The sequence below is a fragment of the Centroberyx affinis genome, unplaced genomic scaffold (assembly GCF_046629955.1).
Source record: "Centroberyx affinis isolate AG114_WGS23_722 - 3 ecotype Tasmania unplaced genomic scaffold, CSIRO-AGI_Caff_v1 ptg002081l_1, whole genome shotgun sequence".
Lineage (NCBI taxonomy): Eukaryota > Metazoa > Chordata > Actinopteri > Beryciformes > Berycidae > Centroberyx > Centroberyx affinis.
In genome coordinates this window covers 85,083-106,037 of record NW_027280408.1, presented here as the reverse complement: position 1 = coordinate 106,037, position 20,955 = coordinate 85,083, and the positions used below count along the sequence as shown (strand labels likewise).

Sequence of the window (20,955 nt, the reverse complement as noted above, 5' to 3'; positions counted from 1 at the left end):
TTTGTGTTTGTGTGTGCACATGTATGCACACGTGTACGCATGGGTGGATAAGTGTAAACTGTAGGCAACAGTGCGCATAGGCTAACAATGGCTCTCTCTCTACCTCTTCAATGTCGTTATCCAGAGCGATGATTCCCAGGGGGGCAGTGAGGTTGGTACTGACTGAGATGGTGGTGCCCACTGGGGACGACTCGCTGACGTAACCCTGATAGGTAGCAGACTCAAAGTACGGTGCCTGGTTGTTCTCATCCAGGATCTCTATGATGAGGTCGGCATAGGCTGGGAGGGGGTGACCATTATCCTGTTCAGCCTAGAGAGAGAGGGAGAGAGAGAGAGATAGAGAGAGAGAGAGAGAGTGAGAGAGAGAGAGATGTTAGAATTATAGTAACAGTAGTAATAGTGTAGTATTTTTATTTTACTTGTTTCACATTGTTCATATTGTTACATATGTAATATGCTTTGGCAATACAAATGTGTGAGTTTTGTCATGCCCATAAAGCATCACTGAATTGAAATTGAATTGAGGGAAATTGAGAGGGAGAGAGAGAGAGAGAGAGAGAGAGAGAGAGAGAGAGAGAGAGAGAGAGAGACATGCATACTACGCATACTATGCAGTTGCATGGCAAGAATGCATGTTGATGTAAACCTGATTTATAAAATGTATTTATTTATTAAATGAAACGGAAAACCACCCTGCTGGAAATCGTTCCTATTGTCTTTCTAATAATGAGGCAGGATGACATGAGCAACACCTTTGGCTGGGAGTTACAGCACATAAACTAAAAGCGTTTAAGTCCCAACTCCACAGTCCCATTCCGCTGGAGTGCAGGCACAGGGACACAACGGCGTAATTTCTCAGAGTGTCATTTCAATTACAAAAAAGCTGCATTGACTAAATTTAATCATAGGTCCACTTAGGATTAGGCCTCAGTAATTGGCAAGGCACTTAACGCAAATACCATCATCTGTGAGGAATAGATAGTAATTAGGGACTCTTGCTACTCCGTCAAATGAGCGACCAACAGTAGAAGAAGGCTCATCGGAAATATTACTAGCTAAATCAATGCCAGGGTTGAGCAAAAAACTGTGTTCAATTAGCTAACAAGTGAATGTATCAGCACTCAATTGCAGTTTAGTCTCTCTGTCTCTCCCGCTATAGTTGACAGTGCAAACTCAGCTAAGCTTAACTAAATTTCTGTGTCTCTGTATAGTGTCTCTCTATTTTTCCTGATGTGGAATGCTGAGCTCTCACATGAATGTATTGGGAACTTGATATGGTAAAATCCAAATGGACTACACTTCAGTACATTAACAGTCTATTCCTAAAAACAGTCCTATATACCATCCAGCCATGACATAAAATATTATGTGCGTTCACAGCAGTAAAAATCGTTATCTAAATGTCATCTTCAATGTCCACTATAGACAGCAATGTGGGATGAATAGTGAAGGTGATTCTGCTGCATCAGAGAATATAAAGTTCTGAAGAAACCAACTACATTCCCCCCTAAAAAACACAAATCCCCCCATAGATTTGACTTCCTTAATCTATTAAAAATTACAAAATACTGTAACATGCAGTGCAAACTGACATGATACACTTTAAAAGACAGCTAATGCGCAAATCCCCCGAGCTCTGCAGTCAAATGCAAAAGTGAGATGTTCACTCGCTTGGATACAAATTCAGCTGGTATTTGTGTAACAGACAGTGAAAACTGTGATACTGTACCAAACCATATTGCACAATTACTGAAACGTACACATTCCTTCCCTTGCATTTTCCAGTGCAGTTGGTGGCTGAATGGTTGCTTGAGGGACAGGACACATTACCACATATCAATATGTATGTTCTCTCCGCTATTCAAACTCAGAGCAAAGAACCTGTGCGCCTCAGAAGAAGCTGTACTTTAACCTGACTTGCATCTGACACTGCCTCGCCCCTGTGAGACCGAGCCAAATGAATGTGGCCTGGTCAAGCTGTCACTGTAATATTTCTCTTCTTAAACACATGCTGTATGGCACCATTGCCTCCCACACTGGGATGCTTCAGAAACATTAAGGCTTTGAAAATACAGATGGAAAGGGGGAGTGAGGCGACACATCAGTTTAAGCCATGACCTGGAACTAATTCTGCACATTAACTTGATTTCACTGGGCTTGTGTTGCAGGGTGCCGATTGTAACGGAAGGATATAGTTCCATTGCTGTACTAGTAAAGTGCGGGGGCCAAAAGACTGCATTGTTGTTTCTTGTCTTCTGTGCATCCCCTAAGATTGCAGGCCCCTGCATATTATGCACTGCTCCAGTGTTGGCACATCCAGTCGAGATTCACACCTGTTTTTATTGCCACCACCATGGGTGCCAGACTATCTTTCCCAAGCCTCCTCCACCTCTTTCCCATATCTGAGTGATGATAAAGAACACCCACACAGCCCCGGCCTACAGTCCTCCCCCAAGATCCAATCTGCTCACACAGACACCTGAGGGAAAAGTGGTCTCATTGACAGACCAAGTGTGTGTGTGTGTGGATGTGTGTGTATATAAATATATATATACCACCAACTGTGCTATATATATATATATATGTATATATATATATACACACACACACACACACACACATATATATATATACACATATATATATATCTATATATGTATTAGAGAGAGATGGGGGAAGTGTAGGATTAGAGTGTTCCCTGGTGATTTAGCTCTTTAGCAGTGTCCCCGTTTCTGGGTGGCAGTGGTAAATGACCTGTGTTCCACTGCTACAATACACCGGCCTGCAGGAGATTCGCTGCGACCAAAAGTCACTCTTTATCACTCACTCTTCATTCTCCCACCCTGACTCCATCTCCCCCTCGTCCTTCCGCTCTCGTATCTTCTCATTCTGTTTCTTTTTGACGACCCCGTCTCCCTCCATCTTCATCTGCCTTTGTCACTTGTTCTAGGTCTTCATTTCATCCTAGACACCTTTGGCGGATATTGTTCCATCAGGATCAATGATGGCATTGGAAGCACAACAAATCTTATTCCACCATTATAGTGTGGTGATTCTATCTCTCCAAGTAAGACCTCAATTAATTCCACTAGCATTAGGTATGTTCACCACATACCACACTGTATCAGAGCAGTCTTAAGATACCAAAGTCTAATTCTCACTTCCCTGCCCCACTGAGTCCTAGAGCAATGGTTACTCCATCTCTCTATGACTCAGATAAGGTTCCTATCTTTCGCTCCTCTCTCGCTCCCTCTCTCAACTGTCTCCCTTCCTCTAGCTACACGCAATGCTCCTGGAGACATGCAAAATGCTCCTCACACATGCTCAATCTATCATTTCCTTCCTCTTGTGGAGATCTTGCTCTCATCTCTTTACTCCCTAGCTCTCCTGGTAAACAGCAGGCTCCACAGCGCTCAGGGGTGTGTAGAGGTTAGTGATGGGTGGATGGGAAGTTACTCTGCACTGCTGCTCTGCACCAGCACTGAGGTAATCCCTGACTCTAAATTAGGATTCATGAGAGTGCAGCAGCCTATCTTCCTGCCAAGCCCATAAATCATAACATCTTTTTCACCCCAATCTCCAAAGCAGCTAAAGATAAGGTTAACGGCCTTCATGAATGAGGTTATCTTGGTGAAGCGGGTAAAGGTGCATGCTAAATTTATCTGGATATGTGTTTATCTTGATGTCGTACAAGTGCATAAAATAATGTGAAGGATAGAATTGAGGTCTTGTACAACATAGCTTTGTTTACCTAATGGAGGTGAAGATGCCAAGAAGAGGATAGGCAAATAAGTGTAGCATAGTTTACCTAAATAATGGACTGAACCCTGCTAATCTACACATGATCACTGATATGTAAGCTATTTAGGATATCTATTAAAATAGATATATTTGCACATCTGTCATTTATGCATGCTTATTTATTTTATTTTTGCTGGGCCCCTGGGACCGGCCCAGAAGAGTGAATGTAGCTAACTGACTGACTGACTGACTGACTGACTACCCATTGTTGAAAGTCACACAAGAAGTGGCGTCAAGACTTATGGTGGCATATGTGATATTGTGTTGTTTATACCGTTAAAGCCCATTCACACCTAGAGCGACAACTATAAAGATAACTCCAACCATAATGTGTTGGTCAAGTATTCACACTACAACGGAATCGCTGGAGCCGAATGTTCAGAGAAAATATGGTGCATGATGACTTTTCCGCCGTGCTTTTATTATACTCGCTCTCGAACGTAAATAACGACATAGCCGAAGGCTTTGGGTTCATGAATTGCAGCAAAACAGAGAGAGGAGCTGGCAGAATCACTAAGGGGCCGTGTCCACCAAGCAACCTCTTGAGTGCTTGAGGCGCTGGTGCTGAGCGCTTTGGCAGCGTGAGGTGAGCGCTGGAGTGGGGAGTGTTGAGACGACGTCTCTGGGTGGTGTTGCTATGATAAACGTTAGCCTAGCTAACGTTAGCTGCAAAACGGCAGAATGCCGGCTCTTGGTCCCGCCCCTGCCTCATCCTCATTGGTTGGTAGAACTCTGAAGTGACATTAATGAGCGGTGCGCTTCAGACAAAGTTGAAATTATTTCAACTTGAAAACAGGTTCAGGGTTCAATGCTAAAAAGAGGTGAGGTACCTGTTTCTTTTACGGAGCTATCATTACATTATTGTGCTTTGTTTATATGAGAGCTAGTGGTAGTCACCAAGTGAAGCTGTTCGTGTCTTTACCAGCAGGTGACTCTGAACACCACATCTACTGCAGATCAGAGAGGCTAGTCTCCATGTTGAGAGAAACACCTGTAACTTCACCGTAGCTAAACAGGTTTTCAATACACGCTAAGTTAAATTAAATGAGAGTTAAATGAGATTACACTGTTTACCTTGATGACGAGCGTGAACTTTTGATAGAGGTCTCTGCTGATAGGCTTCAGAACACGCAGTTCTGCAGTGGTTCTGTTCAGGGAGAAATACTCTCTGTATGTGGCTGGGTGACCTGCGACAAAGAATAATCACATTCTCAGATTTGGATTCGGTACATTTTATGATACAATAAAAGAACACCAGGATGAACATCGGGAGTCATGGCATAATAAAGACAAAAGCCCCAAAAATACAAGAACATGAAATGTGTAAAAATCAATGAAGTTACGTGTTGCACCTACCAACCAGGATGTAGTAGAGAATGCCGGGTCTGTCTGACGGGGGCTGTATGTTCTTGTCCATGTCCACTGCCCGGATTTGAGGGGTCACGTTCAGCGGGTTCAGTTTGGTCTGCAACAAGGAGTGGGGAGTCAGTTACCAACAGCAACACACTCAGAGATTCTTACACATTGTGCTGGAATGCACTCCAAAGGCCTACAACACTGAATATTAAGTAAAAAACAAAGAGTAAATTGCTGATATCCAATTCATTAACCAAAATTAACTAAATAGGCCAGTACCCTATCAGTCATAATCCATAGCACACTATACACTGGCTAATTATTAGGGTAATTAACTAATAAGCTAGTGCTATTCGATCTATTACTCATCAGCATGCTTCCAAACATGCCTAATAGTACCGTACATCAAGGCTAATCTGTTTATGGTGCTGTAGGCCACTTTTCTTGCTTGCATACTGAGGCATCATCAGAAGTAATTATCCAGCCCTAGCGCACCAACATATGGCTAAGTGGGAATATGTTTAGCGCACAGTATTTAAGCATGCTTCCCCTACTGCAGAGGACCTCCATATGGCTAATACAGTATGCGCGAATATGCTAAGGGGCTTGTGCTGAAGTTCCTTAGCACAGACAGGCACATGGCTAACAGCTCTCTGGCAGGAAGAATCTCTCCCTTAGGGGAATATTTATATCCCTCAGCTCTGGAGTAATCCTTACACCCCTCCCTAACCAGCCCTCTCGCTTTTACAATGTCTGGAGGTGTGCTAAATCAAATCCCCCTAGCTCTGCACAATGATGATTAGCTATAATACCCTCCTCCAGCAGTCATTATCCAGGGGACTCCAGAGCCCACATTATATCCCCCCAGGGCAAAAATAAATACAGATCAACTTAATAATGCGTGTCTAGCTATTGTGATTAATTACAATACACTCATCAATTATGAGAAGACAAATCTCCCCATGGACAGATATGTTAGCATAATGGTTACACTGCAGAATGGAGAAAATCAGAGACCAGCAAAAAACGACGGAAAATTGCAGAGCCAATACAGGGCATTCCTAAAACACTGTGTTATGAAATTAAATTAAGTGCTGTTAAGAGAAAGTAAACAGAGGGAAAAAAGTTAAAGAAATGTTATGAAACCTGCTTAATAGATCAGCAATATTTCGAAAAATGATCTGTCTCAGTGGTACAGAGAATACAGTATACACTCACCGAGCACTTTATTAGGAACACCATACTAATATCCATACTAAGTTCGACGTGTTGCATTCTGAGATGCTTTTCTCATTCTGTTCTCATTTCTCTTCATTCTGTGTAAACTCTAGAGACTGCTGTGTGTGAAAATCCCAGAAGATCAGCAGTTTCAGAAATACTCAAACCAGCCCGTCTGGCACCAACAACCATGCCACGGTCAAAGTCACTGAGATCATATTTTTCCCCATTCTGATGTTTGATATGACATTAACTGAAGCTGCTGACCTGTATCTGCATGATCTTATGCATTGCACTGCTGCCACATGATTGGCTGAATGGATAATTGCATGAATAAGCAGGTGTACAGGTGTTCCTAATAAAGTGCTCGGTGAGTGTATAAAAATGTTGAATTAAAATAGAAACATTGATATTCATTGCTCACATTTGCTGTGTGTGGAGTGTATTTTTAGTGTATAGAGGGTGAATGAGTGAGTCAACGCTCTGCTTTGGTAAAATGGCCAGTCAGTAGCCTTATTGGTGTGAGGCTTTGGGAGGATGAAACCAGTGGGAGGATGAAACCAGTGGGAGGATGAAACCAGTGTTCAGAGGGGGAAAAATAAGGCAGAAGAGGGGAAAGGCCAAGATTTTCTCACACTGATGAAAAAGCTGTGCTTTGCGTAGCCACAGCTTCAAGGTCCTGCATACTTAGCAGTCTGCAAACCTTTTATCATAAATTATACATTACATGGGCAACTCTGAATGCAAACTCTGAACAAACAACAGCGATTCACTATGGCTGCCCTCACCCCGTCACACACACCCATAAACACACATACACATACAGTACACACACACCCTCTGTGTCGCTCTCTATCTGTCTCTCGCCCTGTTGGTCTCAATCTATAACTTTTGATCTTTTCAACCAATCTATACATCTCCCTCTGCGTCATTATTCCCAGCTCCAGTGTTATTCAACCCCCCCCCCCCACTCCCCCATCCCTCGCTCACTCTCCCTCTCTGTCTCTCTCTCTCTCTATCTGTCTGTCTGCCTGTCTTCCACCTGTGTACCTGGGACCAAGCAAAACTGAAGCATTTATGCCTGCCCTAACATGTGCACATCCGTTCAAGACTCCAAAAAAAGACTCCATCATATTTCACTTTTCCCCAGTCCATTTCTCACTATCGGTGCCTTGGTGCCTCACTTGCTCTCTCCACTTCAAACTCTTTATCTCTTGTTCTCTCCCACTCTCTCCCTCTTCCTTGCTTCTCTGAATTCCAGCGGTGTTCAGCTCTCATCTGAGGTCAACTCAGCCTTCAGCTCTAATTGCTCATCCAACGGACCAGAAAATGCCCCTGGAATTACCATGCTGAGACAAAACAGCAAGGCTTATTCTGACGTCCAGGTGAGGAGGCAAAGATTAGATGACTGTGTGAAAAGTGTTGCATAGTTAAACATTTGACATGTATGTGATTTAAGGAGAGGGTGTAGCACACAGATGTACCACAAAGTGAAATCTGAATGACATGTGCACACAGGCACATGCAGACACAGGATCACAGACACGAACACACAGACACACACACATACGCACACACAAATCTAGAGAAACACAAAGGCATGCTCACGTATACACGCATGTCTGCACATTAACAGGGGGAAATTCTGCATCATCTCTGTCCAAACGACCTTGTGGAACTGCAGCGTGTTTCGCGGCTAGCTGTCTGTCTGGTTCTTACCGGTTCGGTGAATTCAGGGATAACAACGCGGTAGGTGAGGGGGTTGCAGTCGTGGGTGTTGTTGACCAAAACACAGGGCAGGAACATGGGGCCCAGGTCGTCTCCGTCCAGAACGTCCACAGTCAGAGTTGTGGTGGCCGTTCGCCTGTTGGGAGGGTATGAAGCGCGGTCCTGGAGGGACGAACAAATGCTTTAAAGTTCAACCTTCAATCTCCTAGGTGACTTGTTGTTGCTTTGTGCACTGGGGTTACATAATGTTGTCGTCAAAATCAATGGAATCTGTTAAAACCATAGCAGATCCCTGCAGCAGTTCTTCAGCATATATTACAGTGGTGACCATTATTATTAGTCTTGTTTATTTATATAGCCCTTTACCACAGTCAAGTCTCAAAGGGTTTACATACCATATACATGTCATTTACATAATACATATACATACTACATATACTGTATATACACATCATATACTGTACATCCTATGGAAGTCCCCAATCATGCATTAATTCTGCTTTTATCCTTACAACATATTGTTTTTTTAAATGCTGTAAGAATGAAATAACAGGAACAAAAAATGTGTCTCTACAATAATCGTCTGACTGTATAGAGGGAAAATTAGATTTTCCTTTTGGTGATGGAGCAACAGTACACCAGTAGTTCCTACTTGATTCTCTATCGTACATGTGAGTAAAAAATGTGACCTCTACAATAACTGTACTTAAATGTGCATCAATACCAGGATGGCTAAAGAAATTCCCTATTGAATCTGATGATGTACTGTTCCCATAAGAGCTCCTTAATCACTGCTGAGTAAACATGCCATTATCACATAACATTTTCATTTCATTTCATGTAATCGTAAATAAACATTTGATAAAAATGTTTTCTCAACTGAAGGAGTGCTCTGATGCAAAACTAAATGATACGGTCTCAAGACTGTGGCTCACTAGTCAAAGTGTCCAATTCAGTAAGGATCCGAAACCAAATGTTGTAGAGGATCAAATACTGTAGACATGGTTTATTTATTACCCAATTGAAATCTCTCACAACGTGATGTTAGATTAAGTGTAGCTGCCTGACTGTCATGTTTGCTATGAAATGTATTCATATCCATGGCAACAGACCTCATCAACCAATCCTCAGGTTAATGTTCTCTCACTCGAGAGTCTATCAGCTGAATGCCAAAAACAGTCATGTTAACGTTTGACAGTGGAAGTTAAAGATATAGAATATATATCTATATATATCTCTATATATACTGTATATATATATATATATATATAAATATATTTTATATGCTGGTGGTCAAATCTCATACCACTCCAGACCACATGGAACAATACTCTCTTACTACATCTTCTTCTCTTTATCTTTCCAAGCTATTCACACACACACATATGCACGCACACCCTATACAAAGAGAAAATAAGAAAATATTTCTAGGGCATAAAACATGTCTTTGCAGCATATATCCTCAAAAAATCCCCCTCCCATCCTGCTGCTTCCCAGAGTGGTTCTCTAAGAAGAGAGCAGCACAGCACTTCCAAGCTTCACAATGTCAGTGTAATTGAACTCTGACACAAGCAGCGCAGAGTTCTAGTAAATACCATGTCTTCCTTCGCCACTCCGCCCGTCCTCTGGCAAGAGAAAATGAAAGCTCCCTGGAGGACCTCTTGCCAGGCTAAAGGCCTGAGACTTTTACTCCCTCATCCTCCAAGGAGGTAGAAAGAGAATAGGAGATGACTTGTCTGCTAAATGATTATCTGTCCTGCAGTACTATACCGTTCCCATTATATCTGAGTGTAATCTTTGACCACTGCTTGTTAGGGGGAAATTATTATGTCTAAAGATCAGGGCAATTATAGCTTGGCTTTCTTCTAAATAAAAGTATATTGCACATCTTAGCACTCAAAAAAGGCTCTTCACCCATTTTAAACAGGAACTGAGTTGCTCTGACTCATTTGTCCATATATAAATAGATTCCCTCTAACTTTCTAAGCTGGGAAAAGCTTGTATCCCAACATTGCTATTCTCTAATTCAAGTCAAATTCTTGGCAATAATCTTGCAGTGCACAGCTTCTAGTCTATTGACAGACTTTTGCTGCTTAATGACCAGGGGTAAGGCCCATAGAAAACACTTATAAAATGCCTTCATTATAATTCATGCTGCTAAAATTGCGTCATTAGGGTTACTTGTTTTACACTTTTTTCTCGGTCACATTGCCCTGTGAGAGTGTGAGGGAAAATGCCCTTCCTCTAGTAAAATCCATAATTAAATCAATTCTGATATGCAAAGCTGTTCTGATATGCAAATAATACTAGCAGTAATCTCAAAAAGGCCCCGAGACAACCTCAATCATTATGCAAATAATAAGGTAATTAATAATTACATCCTGAAGGGATCACCCTTTCCTGCCTAGTTTTCTGACCACAAGCAACTCTGGCTTAGCATTACGTAAGAGCAAGTTATAAAGCTACATTTGTTTGTGTGATTTCCCTACACGGACTGCCTGGATAGATATATATAATTACTACTTGTCAACATGTTAAAAGGAACTAGCCTTCCTCTTAATATCAGTAAAATTTAAAAATGAAAAAAAAAAGATCTTTTGAGAAATGATGCGCTACCTGTTATTACAAGTGATAAAACCACAATAAGAAAATAGACCAAGAGAACATCTTCCCCTACAACTGCAATAATGACAGGAATTATGCAGTGTAAGGACCTGTACTCAGCGAAGTAGCAAACTATTGACTTTATGTTCGCAACATCTGCTCCTTAAAATAACTGAAAGGTCCATGGTGAAAAAATGTATTCACTCTCTTAGGCCAGGAGAAAAACAGGTCCTTGAGTGCTCCAATTCCATGCTACAAATGAAAAATTCTGGGTGCAGCTGCTGCCACTGAATACTAACTAGAAGTTGTGATATCAGTTCACTGGCATAAAGAGTTCTCTGCAGCTCAAGACCAATGTTAAGGTAGACAAGCTCAAACAAACAGAAAAAAATATAAATCAGGACCCATTTATAATAAGTTCATATTCAGTACTGACTGGTACACTGGTACACACATCTTCACACTTACAATCAAAAGTGACTGTGCCTGTGCAGGTTTGCTGACTTACATTGGCCTGGACTATGACCAGGTAGCGCGTTCTCTCCTCGTAGTTTAGCCTCTCTGCCAGAATAATGTGTCCTGAAAGGATGTTTGCAACACTCACTGTCCCGTTAGATGCCTGAAACACACAGAGGGAGAGAAAGAGGGAGAGAGAGAGAGAGAGAGAGAAAGAGAGAGAGAGGAAAAAGTGTATATGGTAGGACAGAGAGAAAGGTTTGAGAGAGTTGAGATGAGGAATATTCTGTTCATTGTAGAAGAAATTTACAATGCCGTTGTTTAAAGAGGGTATTTGTCATGGCGTGACTTGTCCATATACCGGGTCATCGGGGTTGTACTGGATGGCATATTCTATATGTCCATTGGGCCCGTCGTCAATATCCGTAGCGCCGTTATCTCCTGAGAAGCCTGTGAATATGGTAGTTCCGGTCGGCGTGAGCTAGGGAAAAATATGAGAGTAGGAAAGGAATGTCAACAGCTGAAACTCCCCCCTGTGAGTAAAGTACAACACCTACTTACAGCAGAGAGACCATGCATAAAGCTCTTGCTGTTGCCACTCCACCCCATTATATAAAAAGAAAAAAAAAAGAGAATGCATCTCAATTGGCAATGGGAAATGTTGCAGTCAGCAGCAGTCTGATACTTCACTCTGAAGACTTATGCACACTGCTGCCAGAATAACAAAAAGTGAGTATGAGAACCCCTGCTGTTCCCCTGAGCCCTCAGAGAAGTCCATAGGACCAGGCACTGGGCAGGAGAGTTCGTTCAGGGGAGAAGCTGACAGCAGTGGGGGATGATTCACTATACTGTCGGGGCAGCTGTATACGGATGTGGTAACACACACAGACAGGAATACTCGGCCTGCAATGCACAGGAAGTATGAACAAAGGAAATATGTGCAATATATAATTTATATATAATATATATAATTTTAATCAGTTACAGACTGAGCCAGTTGGAATAAAGATGAGAAATCATTCACACTCAAAAGTGACTCTCATAAAAGCCTTAATAAATGGCTTTAATGCTGTTTTGTTTTTGTTTTTTTCTGATGAATATATTTTACATTCCAGGCACAGTGGTAACCAACACAAAACATCATTTGAGATTCCACAGTGCTGTCTGTCTGGATCATGAATTAACGCTTACAGCCATCTCTGTTAAATATAAATTGTCTCTATCAGACACGCATGCATGTGCATACACACACATGCATTTGCACCCACACATTCACACACAAACTAATGTAAACTCCCTGAGCTGTTTGCATTTGTCAATTGTTTATGTTTGTTTGAATGTTTATGAAGTGTTCTCTTTTTGAATTTGTGGAACTGTATATTATGATGTGTCATGTGGCCACCCTGACTGTTGTTGGCTGGGCACCATAAATGGTGCAGGACACTCAAATAAACATATCAATCAATCAATGTCAACAGTATTGTCTGCAAATTATCGGGCATGGTGACATCGACACTGAATGGAAACGTTATTAGGTACACCTCCCTATTTACGCACACAGCTCATTCCTCCAGACAGTGATTGACATGGCTATGATGACTCAGTATATAAAGCATGAAGACAGGGTTGAGATTTTCACTTATTGTTCAACTTAACGTTAGAAAGGGCAAGGTGCTGGATACTTCCAGACTCTATGCCTTGAAGAATACAGGTTGTTCTGGAGGCAAAATAGGGTCCTGCTTGGCACTCGCTAGCTGTGTGTAATAATGAGGCCACTGAGTGTATAGCATGAGCATGCAGAGACAGAAACTCAACCATTCTCTGCTGACATGCCAGCCTGCACGCATAGATACATGTATCAAATATACCAATTTAATGCACTAAAGGAACAAGAACAATATTGTGAGTATTGAAGAAAAAACACTTGTATCTTGGGGGGATGTAGCACATGCTGCATTGAAAAACGGATATGTTCTGTTAAGCTGGGGTGTGAGAAAACTGATAAAAATGTACGAGCCACAGTAGTCAGACAAGGATGCTTTGGTATTTATTATCCCACAAATTAAAACTTCACTTCAACAATCACTAATTGTTAAAGATGGTTATTAAAAGCTGAAAATTGTGTCGTTGCAGGCAGTCACGCTGCTCAGTAACTCTGAGACGGTGACTCATGGAGATCACTCTGACAGTCAAATATCCTTGGTGGGCAAAGGCTTAAGCACAAACCCTGAGGAACCAATGGCCAATAAGCTCAGCACAGCAGGAGGCTCTCTCTTACCTCGTTCACTGCAACATAGTAGCGTCGGTGCTCAAAGCGAGGGGTGTTGTCATTCCTGTCCCTCACAACAATCCGTACCTCGTGCAAAATGACAGTACCAACCAGCTCATTCTTGCACTGGATCTGAACCACAATGGTTGTGATGGACTTGGGGGGCTGAGAGACAGCGAGAGTGAGAGAGCAAGAGTGAAAGGGATAAACAGAGAAACAGAGAGGTAGGGGGAGAGAGAGACAGTGAGTCAAATAACAAATCTAGCTACAATTGTTCGCACACTTCCTCACTCCCTTTTCTTTGACTTGCACACCAACCAGCTGCTATATGGCACTTGACTGGGCACATAACAGGCCTCCCCTGTTTTCTTCCAACAGTACAGCATCTTGCATTTCCCAAGAGACCATATGTATCCTCCTTCAGAGGCCATGAGTAGAGGTGATACATGGGCTTTCAGCCAGGGCACTGGTTTCAAATACATCCAGCAAACAGGCAAAGCTACAAAGCAACGAGCACAGCAAGCAAACGATAGAGAATACAAATGATGCCGTTCAAAGCACAAAGAAAGAGGGAAGAGAGGTCTTGGCCAAAAATTTTATTTTGTTTGGATATATCTCCAAGACACATCTGCTAGGAAAACTCTTGGCACATCTTGCAATGCCAGTTGTTCCAAGACCTTCAAATCAGCAGGGCCTATCAAATGTTTGAAGCTTTGTTTGATTTGTTTTTGAAGGTTTTTATGGTAAAACACTCCTGTGATGGAACATTAAGGAATGGCAATCCCAGCATCCAGAGAAGTCAGAGTGAGCACACGCACATGTCTTTTCCAGGTGCTGAGTCGAAATAGTTACTTCATGCAAATTCAAAAAGACTCGCAACACTGTGGCAGCTCCCAATATTTTGCTTACTTTATTCTACATTAAAAATTATACAACGTTTCGAGCCCTCGCGGGCTCTTCGTCAGGTAGGTTTTGCAGTGAATCAGACAGGTTCAGGTGTTCCTCATTTACAGAATGGATGTAGGTCCCACCCATGCCAGTTTCCCAGCATCCACCAGGACTACCATTAGAACCAAGTTTATTTGAATTAATTTGTTCCTTGTTTCTAAGTAGACAGAGATTGCTGCACCTTACTGTGTAGCCATCACACTGAGATAAAAAACTAACTTGCTAGATTCAGACTAATTAATGAGCTTGTGTGATGATAACAATGGAAATTTTGAAGATCTATTTCCTGCTTGTGCAGATGAAAAACGCTGGTTGTTATTCAATCCCAATTTTTCAATTATAATATAGCACTGCTGTACAGGTTATTCATTGTAAGCAGGCATGGAGGTGGGAGGGAAAGACCAATGCCATTCCAGTAATTTTAAGGGGGGCAGCATTCTGGTTCAGATTGAATACAACCTGAGTCAAACGTTTTCAAAAATTACGTGTAATAAATTATTCAAATCTCTGATTGAATGAATAGTTGTAAGCCTTGTGCAATGTTTTGTCCCCTGAATGCAACCTGAATGTGAGCAGCAAATTGGAGAGCAGCAGCATGTTTCTTGTCAACTGCACAACCACTTGTCTGACAGCTTTGCACAGCCTGAATTTAGCAACCAGGATGATCTGGCCAGATAACGCAGCCTAGCTCGCCCCTCTCTCCCTCTCTCTCTCTCTCTCTCTCTCTCTCTCTCTCTCTCTCTCTCTCTCTCTGGGTTTGTCTCCTGGTGTGCTCCTCCACTGTTGTCATTTCTCTTGTTAACTGTCCATATTTCAGAGCAGTTCTCATTGACAGCTAAACAACTGTCATACTGTCTTACTGCCCCAGATGTTCAGACTGTTGAGTCATGGATTGCATCATACGTTCCAAATCATTAACAAATACAATGAGCATCTGTGATACTGGAATAAATCGATCTGTGAAGATTCTGCTCCAATAAGTGTTGAGGATAACGGTCTTAATTCAGAAGATAATTTTGACATGATGACCTTTATTTCAATAAAGCATTAACATATGCAAATTTATATAAAATGCCAGATCTGATATATCACCTTTGTTATCTGTTCATTGTTAGGAAGCAGAAGAAAGATGATAAAAGAATCAAAAGAAAAGAGCAAAGAGACAGTGCAAAACAAAATGACCAAGAGACAGAAAGAAGAGTGACTAAATGGGAATTTTGAATAGAGTGAACTATTGACATTGCAGTAATTCTAATTTGCTAATATGATTTAACTTCTAACGATTAACTTCTAACTTCTGTTACGATTGCTTTGGCCCAAGTTTCTTATTGCTATTTCGATAATCTAAATATTAGGAAATGGCCTTTGCATACTCTGTTTTGCTGTTTTATTTGGCGGCATGACATACTGCCTCATTGGACAGAGTTCTTTTTATTCTGTATACTATTATATGGTTTTGAGCCCAAAATTGGAAATACAGAATTTTGCATTAAGAGTTATTCACTTTTAAACTTGGGTCAAAGCAACCGTAAAGAAAATGTAATCATAACACCCAGAGGCCCAGAAAGCTTTGACTAGGTTTTATTCCCAACTGATCCCTTTCTTCAACATCTGAATGGCCTCTTACTAACCTCACAAATGACAGAGATGATGACTAATTAATAAAATTAAATTGCTCTGATAATTAAAGAGAGTTCTGATATTCATCAGCTGACCATGTGACCAGTGACCGTCTGTCCATTTCCACCACTGATTAAAAGGTATTCCCTCCTGTGTTCTATTGCTTAAATCATGTACTCATTAAAATTCTCACCACCGGATCAACTCACATTGGAGAAGCTCCTTATTCAGCAGCAATGGCAAATGGATTTATGTCAAAACATTCACCCACATAAATTGCCTTTTTCCATTTCCAATACTAACAAACTGCGCTCCACAGTTCCGCATCAGAGTCCAATACTCACATCCCTGTCCAGGACTCGTCCGGTGCTGTTGAGGAAGAGCCTCTGCCGCGCCGGGTCCAGTATCACCCAGTAGTCATAATTGTCCAGCAACGTCAGCGAGATGGTTCTGCCTGGGTCTTGGGCACGGCCATTGATCTGCATGTTTTCCACCAGAACCGTACCTGCGAAGGTAGAGCAGCCTCCAGTTAATAATAGGCCCATGTTATGAGGAGAAGGAAGTTAAGCCTCACTGTTTTATTATTATGCAAGTAAGTGTGGTAGCAGAGAAGGAAATACACAAAGAAAGGGATTTTTAAAGAGGTCAGACCACATCATTTGATGATTTGTTGACATGTCCTTTAACAAAAAATATTTTATCTTAAGCGTAAATGTAATTTGCATTCATTTTAGAATGTTGTTGATGAAGAATTTTGTTGTTGAAAGAGTACAGCTGACCCCATTGCAAAGGGATTCAACCATTTCAATTGGATGATGAAGGTTCTATTATTTCAAATGATCAGGTGGTCAAAATAAACAAGTGCAAATCGGCAAAATTGTGTGCGGCTTTGATGTATAATGGATGATGTCGCAGCTTAGCAAGATAGTGACATGGAGCTTTAGTGAAGGTTCAGTCTAGAAGACTATCTTTTGCATGCTTAGGCTGTAGTTTCACTTCTCATACCATCCTACTCATTCTCATCTCTCACACATGCTCACTCATTATTTCCTTGCTGTCTTTTCCCGGGCCGTCAATTGAGATATCAGCTGTTCACATCAGCTGGTCACATCTATCCAATAGCACAGCAACACACCTCCATTGTTAGCCTATCATTTTGCTGCTGTCTTTTTAAATATGTTTCTCTCTCCGCTTTAGTCCATTCATGCTGCTGTTATGCGCACCCCTCCACCTCCCTGTCTCCGCCCAGACTTCGCAGATTCATCAGCTTCATCAGTTTCATCAGCTTCTTCACTCATCAGCCTCACCAGCCTATCAGTTTCAGCAGCGTCATCAGCCATCACCGCCACCAGTGTCTGGACTCCACGGGGGGATTTATCTTGCTGCTGCTCAGGGCTGATGACCCTCGATTACAAAATCTAAGTCTAAGCCCCAAAGACTTTCTTGTCAAGTCTTAATTTTCACTATATCATCTGTTATATTAAACAATTATCTTTACTTCATTCACTTATCTCTCCTGATTGAACCATAACGGTGGCCATAGAGCCAGTGTAGCAAGATAGTGAAGTGTCACCCCTAGACATCATGCAGCCAGGATCAGTAGCAATTAGAGCTCGGACATTTCATGCTGCTCGCCAATTAAAATCAAATCTTCAATCAAAACTGTTCTTGAATATTTTGACTCTCAGAAACCTAATAATAATTTGAATGCAAGTTGTTTTAAATAACATTATATAGCTATTTTTTACTGGATTCATGTAAAACAGAAAGTTTGAAGCTTCTACACCGCACAGCCTTACTTAAGTAAAGTTTCATGTTTTGAAGTTAAACTGACTATGGAAGCCCTGGGACGCAAAACAAAATTTCTGGATTCTGTTGGGGGATCCAATTATCTAAGCCCTGTGTTTTTTTCTCCTGTGTTTATTCCAATATAATGACTGAATAAAAGGTGAAAAAAATGTATTTTGCCAGGATCACTTTGTAATCTCTGCCAATTTCAAGTTTTCTGCTACAATGCTTTGAGAATTAGTTTTGGTAAAACTTTTCAAACTCCAATGGTTTTTTGAATTTACTCCCATTGCCCAGTGAACAGCAACCATAACCCTTAGACAGCTGTGCGAATACAGCCCCAGATCTCTGTAGATTGTTAGGCATATACCTTATGTAGGCAAATCTTTGGCATTGATAATTATCATCCTCAAGGGCTACAGCATCTTCTAGTTTAATTTCCAAAGCTTTTGATCAGTGAAAGATTAAACTTTGACACAGCAGCCCTCTGGGGCCGTCGTCCGTAAGTCTTCCAAGTCTAAGTGTTGCTCCTAAGTGGCCAAATGAGCAGTGGATTTTCAAAATAATGGGCAGTTCACTAACAAGTTTTTCTAAAAGCAATTCTCAGTGTAGTTTTGCAGAAAAAAGAAAGAGAGAAAGAAAGAAAGAAAGAAAGAAAGAAAGAAAGAAAGAAAGAAAGAAAAAAATCCAGCAGGTACTCTACTGGAAAATGAAAATAATGCAGGTATTTTGCAGTTAGCCTATCAATCTGCCCTAATCTCTATTATTCAAGCATCTTAAACCCTTCTTTTACTGCAGCTAAGAAATCCTTTATCCAACTTTATAACAATTGAAAATTAGCTCGGTGCTATTTACATGATTCTCAGCTATGAGCATCTTGGCAAGAAATAACTGTGTTTTCTGAGTGTCGTAGATAGATAACACAGACAGATAGACAGATAACACCTCTAATCTTATAGCAACACCTTCAATTGGGATGACAGCGTGTTTGGAGTCGGAGTAGGAGGTGTAGGAGGAGACCGACTGATCATAATTGGCTGATAAACGTAATCTGTGGAGGAGGAGGTCATCTGTGATTGGGCGATCAATGTTTCAACTGACCGATTAAAAAAATGTAAAAAGTTTCAATGCGATGTGTGTAAAGCCAGTGTGTGTGTTTTGAATTTCACAATCTATGATCATAGATTATAACCAGTTTAATATACTAGACAGAAGGCAGAGCCTATGCTACTGCAATTAATTTCCAGGCACCACCAGTGGCAATAGGTGAGTAAGCACCTCAGTCATCTAGCACACACCCACGTACAATTACTATGTCTGGATAAAACCTATGATTTATTTACACATGGATAGCCAGCTACAGTATGTCACGCAGCCATAAGAACAATCTGTTAAACAGAGTGCTATGTTGGAATTTTACTATTAATGCTTGCTGTGAACTTGTACATTATGTGCCATTGTTAGTGGAAAGTCTGGGTTAAAGGCATCGTTTCAATCTGCGATCAGATCAGTGACCGGCTGATGACGGTGTTAAAAAAATAGGAATTACTTCAGACAACCTGATCGGTGCATCCCTAGAAATATACCAGTAAATATACCAGTCAAGGACATTTTTGACCATACCTATCTATTGAAGACACAGAAAACAAAGAGATCATCCTTACCCTATTCAAGTGCTTACCTCATCAGATAGTCAACCAAATGTGCTTACAACATTACCATCTTAACACTAGGGCTGAACGATATTGACAAAAAATCTAATTGTGATTATTTAACAGAATATGCAATTTGCAGGATTTACTGAGTTTGAGTTTGATGAAAGGTTTTCACCAATGTTGACCTTGATTCATGGACCAAAGATTATCCAGAGCTCTAAAACACCTTGTTTAGAAATCCATCTTGGACGCCCCTCTCTCTTAAGCAATTAATTGCAGCCTCTGCAATTTGGAAATTGTTCATATTGCGATTTTTTTTCCGATTAATTGTTCAGCTCTACTTAACACACTATGATAATTAATTCCTCTACAGAAGGAGAGGTACAATACATAAAGCTGGCACATACTGTAGTTAACAATCATAGTACCATGGGGCACTGTCGCAGTATGCAATGCCCAAGCAGTCAATCAACTATTTGCAGGCTACTAGAAGTTACTACTGCAGGTTCAAGCAAGTGAGTTAAAGTAAGCAACAGGGCCATCAGCAGACCCCTAAAGCTTACTGCCTCAGTCTATTCAGACATGCACAGTTCAACACCGACTTCATCAAAATCCTACAGTCTCTTACCCAAGATCGGAACATTTAGATGCTTACCAGCACTGCTGCCTAGCATAAAAATACAGGATTTTTACGTTCTAAGAAGTTTTATCTGTGTTATCGCTTTTGGCTGACTGACATGCTCTTCAGGAACCAGATCTGCCCAATACCTCCCATCTGTACTCAACACCTGACTCCTGTCTCCTAAGTATGTGATTTTTAGTCTATGTACACTGGTTTCTCCCGAGTGTGAGTTTAGTCTGAAGAGGCTCAGCCATATACAGATGTTAGAATATATACACTAGAAACACTTAACGACAAGTCTCACCAGTCCACCAGCTGTAAAACCTAAGAGGGTGGTGGTATCTTAATGGGCTTTTTAATTACTGCCCATACCGTTTGTATTTTATGCTTTCATAAAATTGGTTTATCCATTTTGCAGAGTCACCCAGACTCTGAAGATTCTCAAGCAGGAGCACAGATGGAGGAGTGATGGGAAGCCTCTGCATTATAATTATAATTTACACTCCTCCATTTTTATGCTATTAATGACTGTGCACCCTGTTTGCAGCACTCAGAGTTTGATGCATCTGTGTTGTGATCACAAGGACTTATAATTATCTCTGTCTCACTTGGACTGAACTCCGTTTGAAAAATGGATCTTCTAAGAATTTAATTTAAAAGTCAAAAGCCGCTCCCTGTTGCTGGTTCGTTAATCTAAAACACAGCTTTTCATAAATATTTCTGCCTCAATAACTTGAGCGGTGGGCTACATCTTTTAGACACTCTCAGGTCATAAATTACATGGCTGATAATATTACAAGGGAGGGCAAAGGAGCCTCCCTTCTTTCTCAAGTTAATTGGACTTCAGCTGTTCTGCTGTGACTGTGACAGCCAGCACTCCCACTATTCTG

The 20,955-nt window shown here is 41.2% G+C and overlaps 1 protein-coding gene across 1 annotated transcript in view; it reads right to left on the bottom strand.

The window, feature by feature from the left end:
• Window positions 1–103: 103 nt before the first annotated feature.
• The window catches only part of LOC139654384 (protocadherin-15-like), a gene marked incomplete at both ends in the record, with an annotated part of 37,093 nt that continues 16,241 nt past the window's right edge, over window positions 104–20,955 (bottom strand). The window contains 8 exons of the mRNA XM_071531435.1: window positions 104–310; window positions 4,876–4,988; window positions 5,158–5,266; window positions 8,095–8,265; window positions 11,216–11,326; window positions 11,525–11,644; window positions 13,442–13,597; window positions 16,345–16,505. Coding sequence (XP_071387536.1) covers window positions 104–310; window positions 4,876–4,988; window positions 5,158–5,266; window positions 8,095–8,265; window positions 11,216–11,326; window positions 11,525–11,644; window positions 13,442–13,597; window positions 16,345–16,505 — 1,148 coding nt within the window. The remainder of the gene's footprint in view (window positions 311–4,875; window positions 4,989–5,157; window positions 5,267–8,094; window positions 8,266–11,215; window positions 11,327–11,524; window positions 11,645–13,441; window positions 13,598–16,344; window positions 16,506–20,955) is intronic.